Source organism: Bos grunniens, chromosome 20 (assembly GCF_055505025.1).
Source record: "Bos grunniens cultivar Pamir isolate PY7600 chromosome 20, Bosgru_T2T1.0, whole genome shotgun sequence".
Taxonomy (NCBI): Eukaryota; Metazoa; Chordata; class Mammalia; order Artiodactyla; family Bovidae; genus Bos; species Bos grunniens.
The window spans coordinates 49,493,429-49,509,516 of NC_141184.1; the positions used below are offsets into that span (position 1 = coordinate 49,493,429).

A 16,088-nucleotide genomic window follows, 5' to 3' on the forward strand; every position below is an offset into this window, starting at 1 on the left:
CATGCTGTCAGTCAACTGAAGCTACTTTGGTGTCTCCCCGGGGCGTGGATCACCACGTTCTCCAAAGGCCACGTGTACGCGCTGCAGGGGAGAAACTTCACGGGTCCCTCGCTGTGCACTGAAATCACCCCTAACGATCTCTCTCCCCTGCAACCCCAAAGAGCCGATGAAAACACTAACTCAACACAGAAGACACTCGAACAGGCCCAAACACCCGTCGATCTGACTCTGAAGCCTGTGCTCTTCATTGTATTGGCAGGTCACTGTCAAATCTGATTCTGTTTTTATAACAAGTCATCGTCAGAAGTCTATGCTGATACTTGCTTGGGGACTCAGGATTAAACAAGTTTTTTTTTTTTTTTTCAATAGAGTTTATTTATTTTTTTAATTTTATTTTATTTTTAAACTTTACAAAATTGTATTAGTTTTGCCAAATATCAAAATGAATCCACCACAGGTATACATGTGTTCCCCATCCTGAACCCTCCTCCCTCCTCCCACCATCCCTCTGGGTCGTCCCAGTGCACTAGCCCCAAGCATCCAGTATCGTGCATCGAACCTGGACTGGCAACTTGTTTCTTACATGATATTTTACATGTTTCAATGCCATTCTCCCAAATCTTCCCACCCTCTCCCTCTCCCACAGAGTCCATAAGACTGTTCTATACATCAGTGTCTCTTTTGCTGTCTCGTACACCGGGTTATTGTTACCATCTTTCTGAATTCCATATATATGCGTTAGTATACTGTATTGGTGTTTTTCCTTCTGGCTTACTTCACTCTTAAACAAGTTTTTTAAATGGTGACTTTCATTATAAGAATTAAAGGAGCAGATTAATTGTATAAATTAGTGGAGTACTTCACTGTAACAGTAATAGTGACTACAGTGATATGAAACCTTTCCGGAAATTAATGAGGTTTACATGCACACATACTTGGTAAAAGAAAAACCCTGTTTATGTCTGATCTGTGAAGATTAAAACAATAAATATGTAAAAAAAACTTGTTTTTCTTCCCAATTTTGTTTTTGTTTCAGAGATAAATGAAGCTGAGTAGGTACGATTTTTTTTCCCCCGCGGGCAAGTGGAATAGAATTTATATTTTACTGAATTTAAGATTCCATTGGTTGTAAGTTATATCATTATTTTGTATACCATGGAGAAATTTTAAAAACCCTGCCAATTATAACAGCAGTTTGATTTAAAAAGGCATTCAGATTTCAGAGATATTAAAATGTGAGGCACAGGCATGAGAAAGTTGAACTAAGAGATCTTATAGACAGAGTACCTGAAGAACTATGGATGGAAGTTCGTGACCTTGTACAGGAGGCAGGAGTCAAGACCACCCCCAAGAAAAGAAATGCAAAGAGGCAAAATGGTTGTCTGAGGAGGCCTTAAAAGTAGCTGAGAAAAGAAGAGAAGCTAAAAGCAAAGGAGAAAAGGAAAGATACACCCATTTGAATCCAGAGTTCCAAAGAATAGCAAGAAGAGATAAGAAAGCCTTCCTCAGTGATCAGTGCAATGAAATAGAGGAAAACAATAGAATGGGAAAGACTAGAGATCTCTAAGAAAATTAGAGATACCAAGGGAACATTTCATGCAAAGATGGGCACAATAAAGGACAGAAATGGTATGAACTTAACAGAAGCAGAAGATATTAAGAAGAGGTGGCAAGAATACACGGAAGAACTACAAAAAAGATCTTCATGACCCAGATAACCATGATGGTGTGATCGATCACTCACCTAGAGCTGGACATCCTTTAATGCGAAGTCAAGTGGGCCTTAGGAAGCATCAGTACAAACAAAGCTAGTGGAGGTGATGGAATTCCAGTTGAGCTCTTTCAAATCCTAAAAGATGATGCTGTGAAAGTGCTGCACTCAATACGCCAGCAAATTTGGAAAACTCAGCAGGGGCCACGGGACTGGAAAAGGTCAGTTTTCATTCCAATCCCAAAGAAAGGCAATGCCAAAGAATGCTCAAACTATCGCACAGTTGCACCCATCTCACACGGTAGCAAAGTAATGCTCAAAATTCTCCAAGCCAGGCTTCTACAGAATGTGAACTGTGAACTTCCAGATGTTCAAGCTGGTTTTAGAAAAGGCAGAGGAACCAGAAATCAAATTGCCAACATCTGCTGGATCATGGAAAAAGCAAGAGAGTTCCAGAAAAGCATCTATTTCTGCTTTATTGACTATGCCAAAACCTTTGACTGTGTGGATTGCAATAAACTGTGGAAAATTCTGAAAGAGATGGGAATACCAGACCACCTGACCTGCCTCCTGAGAAGTCTGTATGCTGGTCAAGAAGCAACAGTTAGAACTGTACATGGAACAACAGATTGGTTCCAAATCGGAAAAGGAATACGTCAAGACTGTATATTGTTATCTTGCTTATTTAACTTCTATGCAGAGTACATCATGAGAAGCACTGGACTGGCTGAAGCACAAGCTCTAATCAAGATTGCTGGGAGAAATATCAGTAACCTCAGATATGCAGATGACACGACCCTTACGACAGAAAGCAAAGAACTAAAGAGCCTCTTGATGAACGTGAAAGAGGAGAGTGAAAAAATTGGCTTAAATCTCAACATTTAGAAAACTAAGATCATGGCACCTGGTCCCATCATTTCATGGCAGATGGAAACAATGGAAACAGTGAGAGACTTTATTTTCTTGGGCTCCAAAATCACTGCAGATGGTGACTGCAGCCATGAAATTAAAAGATGCTTGCTGCTTGGAAGGAAAGCTATGACCAACCTAGACAACATATTAAAATACAGAGATATTACTTTGCCAACAAAGGTCCGTCTAGTCAAGGCTATGGTTTTTCCAGTGGTCATGTATGGATGTGAGAGTTGGACTGTGAAGAAAGCTGAGTGCCGAAGAATTGATGCTTTTGAACTGTGGTGTTGGAGAAGACTCTTGAGAGTCCCTTGGACTGCAAGGAGGTCAAACCAGTCAACCCTAAAGGAAATCAGTCCTGAATATTCATTGGAAGGAGTGGTGCTGAAGCTGAAGCTCTAATACTTTGGCCACCTGATGTGAAGAACTGACTCATTGGAAAAGTCCTTGGTGCTGGGAAAGACTGAAGTCAGAAGAAGGGGATGACAGAGGATGAGATGGTTGGATGGCATCACCAACTCTATGGACATGAGTTTGAGCAAGCTCTGGGAGTTGGTATAGGGAAGCCTGGCGTGCTGCAGTCCATGGGGTCACAGAGTTGGATACGACTGAGCGACTGAACTGAAAATGTGAGGCACAGGCATGAGAAAGTTGAACTAAGAGTGAGTGGAAAGTTTATACGAGTTTAATGGAGGAGGTGGTGGCTGGGCCCAGGACCTGTGTCCCCGTGGAAGGCTTGGAAATGCTGAAGCTCTGGAGTGCTGGAAGGACACACAGAGGGTCCTAGCTGTCTTCCTTAGGCTGGATAATTTTTTTTAATATGAAAAAATATACATTTTAGAACTAATAGTATATAACTGTTACTTACAAAGATATTAGAAAAAACAGGTTTAAATTTGCAGATCAATTTAGGAACAACGAAAATTGTTCCACTGAATAACATTTCAGTTACAGACTGAGTCTTATATTAAGTGCAGAACTGCAAAAAGATTAAGTAACATGAGTAATCATTAAATTTTAAAACTAGGAAGGTCCTCAGAACTGCCAAAGATGTTAACAAATGATCATTCATTTAGTATTTGTTTTCATACCGATTGTAAGCCAGGCATTATTAGATGTTGGGTATATAGCCATGGATGGAAACACTGGTCCTCTGCCTTCACTGAGCTTAGTTTGGGGGGCAGTGCAGTTTATAGGTTTGCCGACAGCAGTGAACACTTCAAAGAAAAAGTACAGAGCTGTGGAAGACTGGAACTAGAGGTTCCTAATTGAGAGTGGGAAGGGTCTGTAAGGAGTTGAAGAAAAGCCACTGAGTGGGTATAAATTAATGAGGTAAAAAGGAGACAAGAAACAGCTTGTGCAAAAAACCTGAGCAGGAGAGATGGAGCCAGTCAGTGAAAGAAACAGAGTGTAGGGGGGGTGACTTCATTTGAGGTAAGACTGGATGATGCAGGGCCTCATAAGCCATAACATTTTGGATTTTTACTCTCAGCCCAGGGGGAAGCCACCAGAGGGTTTTAATGGGGAAAGTGACCTTGGCTGCTCTGTGAAGCCTAGATTGGAGTAAGGTTCAAAGTGAAGAAGGCCCCTCAGGAGTCTGCTGCTAATTGAGACCAGCTAAGGCAGAAGTGAAGAGGAACTAAAAAGCCTCTTGATGAAAGTGAAAGAGGAGAGTGAAAAAGTTGGCTTAAAGCTCAACATTCAGAAAACTAAGATCATGGCATCTGGTCCCATCACTTCATGGGAAATAGATGGGAAAACAGTGGAAACAGTGTCAGACTATATTTTTGGGGGCTCCAAAATCACTGCAGATGGTGACTGCAGCCATGAAATTAAAAGACGCTTACTCCTTGGAAGGAAAGTTATGACCAACCTAGATAGCATGTTCAAAAGCAGAGACATTACTTTGCCAACAAAGGTTTGTCTAGTCAAGGCTATGGTTTTCCCTGTGGTCATGTATGGATGTGAGAGTTGGACTGTGAAGAAAGCTGAGTGCCGAAGAATTGATGCTTTTGAACTGTGGTGTTGGAGAAGACTCTTGAGAGTCCCTTAGACTGCAAGGAGATGCAACCAGTCCATTCTAAAGGAGATCGGTCCTGGGTGTTCTTTGGAAGGAATGATGCTAAAGCTGAAACTCTAGTCCTTTGGCCACCTCATGCGAAGAGCTGACTCATTGGAAAAGACCCTGATGCTGGGAGGGATTGGGGGCAGGAGGAGAAGGGGACGACAGAGGATGAGATGGCTGGATGGCATCACCGACTCGATGGACATGAGTTTGAGTGAACTCCAGGAGTTGGTGATGGACAGGGAGGCCTGGCATGCTGCGATTCATGGGGTCGCAAAGAGTCGGACACGACTAAGCGACTGAACTGAAGGTGACAATCTGACCTGAGCATTGTGACTGAAAGTATGTGTTCTTGAGGATAATCTGTATTAACCGAAGTCTTAATTTGTGTACATTTGGACCCAGCAATTCCATTTCGGGTATTTATTCTAAAGGGATAATCTTAGATGTGTGCAAAAGTTGAACCACTGGTATGTTTAAATATTTATATTTAATATTATGTATTAAATATAAATAATAGAGGATAGAAATAAGAAATTCGTTTGAAAGATTATAGTATTTTCAAACAAGTGGAAAGGAAAGAGGAAAATCATACCCCCTTGAATTGTTTAGATAAGCAGAGTTCTCTGTGTGTTTGAGTGGGTACTAGGGAAAAGACGCTGAAAATACAGAATTGAGAAGAGATGCTCATGAAACAAATTTGGGGAGGAGAGATCTAGGACCAGGGGAAAGATGGTACTTTGCACGGTTGCAGGAGCTTCTGGTGTAAAAATGAACTGCGGTTCTACAGTGTGATTTCCGTTTTGAGTACTAGCCTGGGAATCTTTAAGCCATGCCTTGCAACATTGTTATTGGGTGGAAAGTGCTTTTCATACCAGAGAGTTGTAAATGAATTTTTAGTGTGCAGTCAGCCCATGAATTTGCTTGCCTGTAAATTTGAGTTTCCCTGGGTAAGGATCGACTGAGCAGGATGAATTTTTGAGAAAACATTTTCTCTCTCCCTTTTCCCCTCTCCCCACTTCTGTCCCTATCCCCTTCTTTTTCGCTTCCTTTTCCTCCCTTCCTTCCTTCCCCTTGCATCCCTCCCTCTTCCTCTGATCTGCCTCTAACATTTACACTTTATGATATATTCAGAGCGGAAAAGCAGTCAAATACTTAAAGAAAATCAGCGTTCTCCTTCCCTCCCTCCCTCCCATATTGCCTTTGTGACAGTTTTTATGCCTGTGTAGTGGAGATATTTTCCTATGTGGTGTGTCTTAATGCCCCTCTGCAAGTTTCAGATGTTATGTATTCTTTGCATTAGTAAAAATATCTAGGCCAGTTTCAGGCACAGAGGTATTTAACACCCTGGTTTCCACTCCCTCCATAGTATTGATGCTTAAGTAAAACCAGTTAACTGTTATTTCCTTTCTAGTGCCTGTTTTAAGTAGGTTTTGTTGGGCGGGGGGGAGGTTGTTGTTGCTATTGTTGGTTTTTTTGTTGTTGTTTGCTGCTGCTTTGCAAATACTGCGGCTTTATAGTAATGATTAGCTGGAATATTCGTAGAGGAGTTTGAATTTGACTTTTTGGTAAGCTTGCAGTTATTATCTCTGGTATTTCCTTGAATATTTCCTTTTCCTATCAGTATAATTAAAAAAAAAACACACACAGAAAACTGTAGCTTTACAGAATTTCCAAAATAGTTACTGAAGTTAACTGAGTATTTTTTAAATTGTTGCTTCTCCCAGGATGCAGTTGCTTTAACTCTTTCCTTATAAAACCAGGTTTTAAAATCCATGCCTGTATGTATTGTGTGTTTCGTATATCCGTGTGTGGATATGAGTGTATTTTGAAGCTAGTGGGTGTTTTACCTATTCGGCTTTGTAGAGTTAGTTCTCAAAAGTTACCAGCTTCCTGGATATTTTATTATAACTCCACAATACATTATGGTGTAAAGGTCAAAATGTTTCTACCAGGCAATTTTTTACTATTTATATATGGAGTACCCCAAGTACCATATTATTTTCTGAGAAAACAAGTTTAATTATTTAGACTTTGAAAAAATATTGTGGATTAGAAGATGTGGTTAGGTTTCACCTAGATTATTAAATGTTTAACTTATTTCCGCAAATGAGCATACTTTGCAGATTTTATCTGTATTGACTTAAGTTATTGGAATTCCTGGGATAAATAGTAGTAAAATGCTCTTTAAATATTTGTCTGTCATATACTTGAGTTTGTTAAAATGGTGTAATTAGAAACAGTGCGGTTTTCATGAATGTGTTAATGCAGTGCCTAATGTCTCGAGATGCTTTATATTAACTACCTAGAAACAAAGGAAGGTCTGCAGTAAGATTACTAGTAAGCCTGCACCTTCTAAATAGAACCTTACTTTTTAAAGACATTGTTAAACTAGTGTTATCAGGCAGCATTTAACACTCTCCATGTTACAGTGTAAATTCAACAACATAGTATGATTCATAATAATATTTTCATATCTTGCTTAAGTCATTAGGGGATTTTAGCAGTTATCTTTTTAGCTACAAGTCCATTGAAAGTATGAAGTAAAACCATATTGTTCTTGAAAATTATTTTTCACATATAAATTTCATTCTCCTTATTTTTCCTTCTGTTTTCAGTCGTGAGATGGAGAATAAAGAAACTCTCAAGGGACTGCACAAGATGGACGATCGCCCAGAAGAACGAATGATCAGGGAGAAACTGAAGGCCACCTGTATGCCAGCCTGGAAGCACGAATGGCTGGAACGGAGAAACAGGAGAGGCCCTGTGGTGAGTTACCTGTTAGAAGGAAGAAAGCATAGGAGGAAGTGGAAAATTAAGCATAAATAGATCCTCTTGTAAACTTTTTTCCCCCCTTCATTTTAAATGCAATGCAGTTTTATTTGCTTTGACATTTTCTAGACATTTGAACAAAATGTAGCTAATGCTGTGCTCATTAAGCAACTTAAACTGTTCTAAGGAGTAATCCCTCTGGTTGAGTGGGAGAGGTAATGCTTAAAGCAACACTGCCCTCTAATGTCTGTGTCTCTAAAATCCTTTAATTAGCAATTTGTACTGTACTTAAAAAAGAAAAATGATTTTTCCAATTTTATTTTGAAGTTTTATCTCTAAGGTAGGATCTAAGGATCTTAATTCTAAATCTTTTAAATTCATGTATGACAACATTTTAAAATGCATTATGTAAATGTTATCAACATTCAATTGATGGAGCCTAAATGACTGAAATCTGTGTGGTTAAAAATAGCCTTACACTTACAGCTTAAACTAATAAAGAAAAGTTGATAGATTTTCTGTTGTATTTGTATAATATTGCATAATTTTTAAAAACAGTTCTTGTCTTAATCTTATGTTCACATTTACTTCTTTTTTAATTTTTTAAGTAATAAAATACTGGCATTTTAATTTAGGTGGTAAAACCAATCCCTATTAAAGGAGATGGATCTGAAATTAATAACTTGGCAGCCGAGTCTCAAGGAGAGGGCCCAGCGAGCGCTGCTTCCTCAGCTCCCAAAGGCCGACGCAGCCCTTCCCCTGGCAGCTCCCCCTCAGGTCGCACAGTGAAATCTGAATCTCCAGGAGTAAGGAGAAAAAGAGTTTCTCCGGTGCCCGTAAGTTAATGTTTTAGCAAATGTGCTAAGTTTCTACAATTTTAAAACATACTTATAACACAGGAAAGATTGGCAAACCATCTGTTAGAGCAACATTCCCAAAGTGTGCCCACAGACCCTTGGCTCAGGGTACCTGCCCTCAGATGCTTTCTGTGGATCCATTAGGTCAAAACTAATTCTGTAATAAAACTGAGATGTTATTTGCCTCTTGCACTGCATTGACATTTATAGTGGTGAGTAAAGCTGCTGGTGCATTTGCCTGAATTAAAGCTACGACGGTAGAAACTGTATTCCTCACTTGGGTATTTGACAGACATTTTTCTTACAAAGAATTAAATAAGACTCACTTCAAGGAAAACAACTCATCTGTTTGTTCACTAGTGGTAAAACTTGAGATTTCAAGCAAAAATTAGAGTTTTGGAAAACTCATATCCAACCACTGTCAGCTTGATAGCTTCTCAGTACTTAGACTTTTAATAGGCCAATAGTATTATCACTTGTGGGTTTTTTTTTTTTTTTTTGTATATTGTGCCATGAAATATATGAACTTTTAGAAGATGTACCATTTCTTTGATGTAGTATCAAAGACAAATATTCATTATTATTTGAAAAGGATTTCCCAAATACATATCTATGTGAGGCCAGATTCTCTTCATGTACTCAACCAAAATACCATGTCACAGCAGACTGAACGCAGAAGGATGGATGAGAATCTCAGTATTGAGATTCAGTACTCTGATTCAGTCTCCGTATTGAGCCAGACATCAAAGAGATTTGTAAAAAGATAGGTCCTGACCCTCCAAGACAGAGAGATTACTACTGGTAGGAATGCGAGTTAAAACTTTCTAACCTTGAAAAGCAAATGAGTGATGGCAAAATAATTGTGGTATAGTGACCAGAAGGGGGAGATTTGGGTTTCCTCACACCTAAGGTTGTTAAAGCACATAAACGCTTCAGAAAGTAAATTTTAAATAAAATTTACAGTAAAGCCCAAGATTCTCAACAGTATTTATCAGCTTTATGTGGACACACATTTAAAGTAGCTATTTTTTAAAAAACTCGAAATAGGAACAATCATTTATTAGCTCATAAATCTGAAATAGGGCAGGGCTCAGCAGGAGTGGCTCATGTCTGCTTCCTGTGGCATCTGCAGACGCTAGAATATCCAAGGCTGCTTCTTCACTCCCCTGTCTAGTGCTTCAGCTGGAACAGCTGGGGGCTGTTGGCCTTTCTTTCTCATAACACGGAAATTGGGCTGTAACAAGTGTTTCAAGCTAGGAAAGCAGGTGGAATAGATTCTCACAGCCCTCAGAAGGAACCAACCCTGCCAGCACCTTGATCGTTGATTGTGGACTTCAAGCCTCTGGAACTATGAGACTATACATTTCTGTTAAGCCAAAGAACAAAAAAAGGTGATTCAAGAGAGCAAATCCCAGCATGGATGCGCTTATGAAGCCACCACTTGGATTATGTTTACTAATGCCTTATTGCCCAAATCTAGTTACATGCCCAAATCCCAGAATCAGTGTGGTTGGGTATATAAATATACTGGGAGGTGTGGTCCATGGGGTCATCAAAGTGAAAGTCTACCGCAAATAAAGAATTGTGTCTCCCCTCCCCCTACACCCTCTTTGGGATATATATTAGACAAGGTGACTTCCTCATGCTAACGGCTACCTAACGTTTCATTATCTGGATAAAGATCATTCATGGCTTCTTTGAACTACATACTAGTGGACATTTATGTTCCTTCTCAACTTTTCATTACTAAAAGCAATCTTGCAAAAATATTTTTTATGCATGCATCATTTTGCACATCTAGTGAGCATATCCATAGTGTGAATACTTAGCAAGTCCAATAGTATATGCATGTGTACTTGTTTTGGGTTTTGTTTTACTTCTTAGTAACTGCCTATTTAAAAAATAATGGTTTTGTTAAGACAGTTCATATAGTGTACAATTCACGCATTTAATTGTACAGTTCATTGAGTTTTGGTATATTTACATAGTTGTAGCCATCACTACAATAAGTTTTAAAATATTTTCATCACTCCAGCAGAAAACCCCAGACTAATTAGCAGTCTCTCCCCAGACTTAGGCAACCTGTATACAATCTACTTCCTGACTATATACAATTTGCGTGGACCTTGTATATAAATGTAATCCTATAATATGTATAGGCTTCTGTGGCTGGTTTTTTGCTCTCAGCATCCTGCTTTCAAGGTTCATCCACGGTATAGCTTGTATCATTTTTAATTGTAGAATAGTACTCTATTGTATGGATATGCATATTTTGTTTATTTACTCGTTAGTTGGTGGGCATTTGATTTCCACTTCTGGCTTCATAATGCTACTGGGAACAGTTCTGTACACATTTTTGTGTGGACATAGCTTCATTTTTCTTGGGTATATACATAGAAGTGGGATTGCTTTACAAAGCTTTACAAAATGAGATTGTTTTACAAAGCAGGTACACCATTTTACATTCCCACCAGCCCTGTTGCAGGCTTCCAACCACTTCATTTTCTTACCAGCTTTTATTACCTTTTACCTGTTTCTTTTGGCATCAAAAAGAACTAGACTTTCCACTGGGCAGTGATGGAAAGACCAAGTTCTAGGGGAGTCAGTGAAGTGGAGTGAGTGACACACATCACCCTCACACAGGAGCATTTTCAGCAGCCTCCAGTGAGATGTCTTAACCTGGGAAGAGTCACTTACCACTCCTCCTCCACAGAGAACTCCATGGAGCTGTTTGTAAATGACCAGTCACAGGAAGCACATTTAGTGATCCCTTAAGTGGAAGCCAGGAAATTGGATGCTTAATTTTCATCACTAGAAACAAGTCATTTTACCTGTTTAGGAAGCACATTTTCTATGCTTTTTATTTTGGTTTACATAAAACTTTTCAAAGATGTCAAATACTTATAATTTGTAAAATTACCATATGTTTGTCTCTCTTGGCCAAAGTTTTATTATTTTAGGGATGACAGATTTTAAAAATTTACTCATAGCAATATGTCAGACAAATGCATTTGCAAAACACATTTTGTCCCATCATATTATATATTGAGGCATTTTGGGGTGAATATAAAAAAGGTCTGGTGTGACCTTTTTTAGGTCATTTTTTTTTCTTGTGGAGGAGTAAACGTCTTAGGAGCAATTTACCTAATTTTTAAAATATTGTGAAGTTTCAGAGTGGGAGAATCACACCACCTCGAAGAGCCCCTTCACCAGATGGCTTCTCACCATACAGCCCGGAGGAGACAAACCGCCGTGTGAACAAAGTGATGCGGGCCAGGCTGTACTTACTGCAGCAGATAGGACCCAACTCCTTCCTGATTGGAGGAGACAGCCCAGACAACAAATACCGGGTGTTTATCGGGCCTCAGGTAGGAGCTGTCACTGTTTTACATTTTATTAGGATCTGGTACTAACTCAATATACTGTGACATTCTTAAATTTAAATTAGTATGTAATTCTCTTTTGTAATCTAAAGAGAGTTAAAATATTTGGGGAACTGTAAACTCTTTAATGTGTTTATAAAGGGTTTTACTATGATGTGATATACTTCAGAATACAAATTTGGTCTTTTTATAACTTATTTAGGGCTGTGCTGGGTCTCTGTTGCTGCTTGGGCTTTTTTCTAGTTGCGGCGAGCAGGGGCTGCTCTCTTAATTGTGGCGCATGGGCTTCTCATTGTGGTGGTTTCTCTTGTTGCAGAGCATGGGCTGTAGGGTGTGCAGGCCTTGGTAGCCGTGGCTCGTGGCCTCGGTAGCTGCGGCTCCTGGACTCTAGAACCAGGCTCACTAGTTGTGGTGCATAGGCTTAGTTGCTCCGAGGGATATGGGACCGTCCTGGACCAGGGATCAAACCCCTATCTTCTGCATTGGTAGATTGATTCTTTACCACTGAGCCACCAGGAAAGCCCCTGGTCTTTTTAATAAACCAAAAATAAGAGATTAATTCATGGAGATAGCTGTAGGCTTTTCTTGCATATCCTTATATATCTTATTATATAAAGATAATGAGAAATTAATAGAAAGTTTAGTATAATAAACTTGCAAATATTTTTAAAGGGATCACCCTAGGAGTTGTAGTGGAACACGGATTTATTAAAGTAGAGGTTTTTGGTTTTTTTTTTTAACTCTTTAGAACTGCAGCTGTGGGCGTGGAACATTTTGTATTCATCTGCTATTTGTTATGCTCCGGGTATTTCAGCTAGAACCTTCAGACCCAATGTTATGGAGAAAAACTTTAAAGAATTTTGAGGTAATTTTTTTAAATAAATGCTTTGGAGTAAAATTGTCAACTAATTTTTATGATACTCCTGAAATTTTTCCATAAGCTTTAAATTTAAGTAGACAGTGGTCATTTCAGAGGTATGAATGTATTTAAGGATTACTTGATGTTTGTAAATAGTTCTCTTATAAGCTATTGACTAATTAGTTTTTTTCTTCTAGAGTGAAAAAAAGTAAACACTGACCTATAAAAATACTGTTCATAGTAAACTATATGTATTCTTATTTTTGAAGCTCTTAAATTGGCTTTGTGAAAAACTTATGAAATAAAAGCCAAATAATTCAACCTAGAGAACTCATTATCTGTACATTATGGCACAAATGTCATGTTGCTGTCTTTTTTCAATGTTAGGTTGAGAGTTTGTTCCAGAAATACCACAGTAGGCGTAGCTCAAGGATCAAAGCCCCGTCTCGTAACACCATCCAGAAATTTGTTTCACGCATGTCAAATTCTCATACATTGTCGTCATCTAGCACGTCTACATCCAGTTCAGAAAACAGGTCAGTACTTTTTAAGGAATTAACAGCATTATGCAGTGTTACTCTTTAATTTTAGGGTTTATTTATATATATATATACACACACACACTTGTTACGTTGCTTTAAAATGACTTAACTATTGAATCTTGGCTTTCAAGTTAAAAATCACGGGTAAAAAATATTAAAAGTCATCAAAGTATATTTGGATATTTTGTCCTGAAGCCTACAGTGTTGAAAATGGCACCTGAAATATCAGAATATAATAAATGTCCATTTCATAAGAAAAATTAAGGTATAAAGTAAGTGGCTACTGTTCATCAATTTTCACTTTGTGCCAAGCACCTTTTATGTTGTTTTATTAGGTAGGTTTTACCACTTTAGGAGATAACAAACTTGAGGCATTGTGTAAAGAATATGTCTGTAATTTATTTATAAATTATGTACAAGGCAAAGTGGTTATCCAAAATTACTTTCAAATATCAGATCAGATCAGATCAGTCGCTCAGTCGTGTCCAACTCTTTGCGACCCCATGAATCGCAGCACTCCAGGCCTCCCTGTCCATCACCAACTCCCGGAGTTCACTCAGACTCACTGTCCATCGAGTCAGTGATGCCATCCAGCCATCTCATCCTCTGTCGTCCCCTTCTCCTCTTGCCCCCAATCCCTCCCAGCATCAGAGTCTTTTCCAATGAGTCAACTCTTTCCATGAGGTGGCCAAAGTACTGGAGTTTCAGCTTTAGCATCATTCCTTCCAAAGAAATCCCAGGGCTGATCTCCTTCAGAATGGACTGGTTGGATCTCCTTGCAGGCCAAGGGACTCTCAAGAGTCTTCTCCAACACCACACTTCAAAAGCATCAATTCTTCGGTGCTCAGCCTTCTTCACAGTCCAACTCTCACATCCATGCATGACCACAGGAAAAACCATAGCCTTGACTAGACGAACCTTTGTTGGCAAAGTAATGTCTCTGCTTTTCAATATGCTATCTAGGTTGGTCATAACTTTCCTCCCAAGGAGTAAGCGTCTTTTAATTTCATGGCTGTAGTCACTTTCAAATATAGGATTTTTAAATTTCATGGTATAACTGCTTCTCTCATAGATAGTCCTCAGGGAATCCTCATTACAGCCTGTTTTACATGTGAGAACATAAGTAGGCTCTTCCGAACAGAGAGACTAATCATTTGTAATTAAGAGATACAATACCCATTAATCATAGTTATTAATTAAAATCTGTGTTGCTTCTCAGATTTTTCCATTGCCTAATTGCTGATAAGACTAAACTCATAATCCTGAAAGATCTGAGTTGTAAACCAATATGACAGGTGTGGAAAAAATTAAGAGTATTATCATAAAAAGTCATGCCAGTTTTCTTTCTTTTCCAAAATTTCTTTATTGGTTTTAATGAAAAAAAAAAAAAATGAGGTTCTTAAAAATTACTCCAGAAAAGAGTACTCCTTTTTTTAGAAGGGCGCCTCCTATGTGTTCTCAGGAACTTCAGTCTGAAGCACTGGTCTAAGTGATAGTGTCGTATTGTTGAGGAATAGAAAGTGATGGTATCAGGCAAGAGCATGATGAAGTAAAGAACTGAGAGAGAAGTGTTTTTTTATCTATGGAAAAAGTAAATGTTTGAATTTTCTTATTTTTTATTAAATGGATTGATTTTAGAATGAGAGTTTTATGAGTTTTTTGGGGACATTAGAGATTTCCAAGTTGACATGGTTCAGTGATAAGTAAAACCAGAACCGGTCATGTGAACAGACGCAGAACCGAACCCTCCTGACTTGTGGTTGAAGACTCTTTCTCTTAGCCTTCATTTCTTCTAAATAAATGGAAAAAATTAGCTTTATTTCTCAAGCTTCCTTACCCAAACTTATTCTAGAGCCTTTTTCCTTTTGATTCATATTTCTGTAGCTTTTTATTTTGGAAAAGAAATTAATGCTTAAAACCAGGTAGCCAGTAGAAAGTGTCTCTCTCTCTCTAAGATGAAAAAGGCACCCTCTAAATATGGGCTGCCATAATTCGTGGGTTTTTTCTTTTAATTTATTTATTTGGATTTATTGTATCCAAGGGGGGAAACTGAAGAAGTTGTAATCTTAACTAAGAGTATACTGTGTAGGTAAGAAGGTTAATGTTTCATATAATCACAGAATTTTATGTCTAAAGTAAATATTTTAAGACTAAAATCAAGAAAAAAAATTTATCTGGAGATCTTATCACATTTTATATTAATTTAAAAATAGTATATAAGAAGCACTGAAAAACAGAATTGGGACAGATTGAATATATTAAAAAATAATTAACAAAACTGTACCACCAAAACAATAGAAACCTGTGATCCAGTACAGAAATGGGCAAAGAGCATGAGAAGAATTTTCACAGAAGAATTTCAAGGGGCTAACAAACATATGAAAATTTTTCAGGCAATCAAAAACTAAGAAAATGCTTATTTAAAAATATATATTATATATATATATCAGATTAATTTACAGAATTAATAGATTGTAATGAGACAGTTCAGTTCTTATAAGATATGCTTTACTATATATGTAAAGTGGTATAGCCTTTCTGGAAAAAAGTAACGTGACTTTTGAAAATATTTATAGTCATTAATCCAGTATATGTATTAATTTTTTTTTTTTTTTAAGAAAAAAAATTTAATCTGAAAAATGCCCAAGACTTACATATATGGCTGTTTCTCACAGTACTATGGTGAAGAACTTGGAACAACTTAAATATCCAGCAACTGAATGGTTAAGATATACCCATATTATGAGTATCTCATGCAGCCATTAAAATTATGCTTTTGAAGACTATTGAATGGTATGAAATAAAATCCAGATTATACTATCTGTCATGCATGAACCCATTTTTTATATATAAAAGGTATTACAGGTGCTTAAATAAATGAGTAAAAATTTTAATGGTTTTTAACTGGTGGTATTAAGGTAACATTTTTATACTTTAAATACTTAGGGCTTTGAGGGTTACTGGGCCTCTGTCACAGCTATTCGGCT

At 37.9% G+C, this 16,088-nt stretch overlaps 1 protein-coding gene across 4 annotated transcripts in view; it reads left to right on the top strand.

The window, feature by feature from the left end:
* Positions 1 to 16,088, top strand: part of MAP3K1 (mitogen-activated protein kinase kinase kinase 1) — a 77,083-nt gene that overhangs the window by 38,446 nt on the left and 22,549 nt on the right. For all 4 annotated transcript variants that reach the window (XM_086361790.1, XM_086361791.1, XM_086361793.1 and 1 more), the window contains exons 2-6: positions 7,307 to 7,457; positions 8,096 to 8,296; positions 11,485 to 11,685; positions 12,449 to 12,565; positions 12,947 to 13,095. In XM_086361790.1, the coding sequence (XP_086217916.1) occupies positions 7,307 to 7,457; positions 8,096 to 8,296; positions 11,485 to 11,685; positions 12,449 to 12,565; positions 12,947 to 13,095 (819 nt within the window). The remainder of the gene's footprint in view (positions 1 to 7,306; positions 7,458 to 8,095; positions 8,297 to 11,484; positions 11,686 to 12,448; positions 12,566 to 12,946; positions 13,096 to 16,088) is intronic.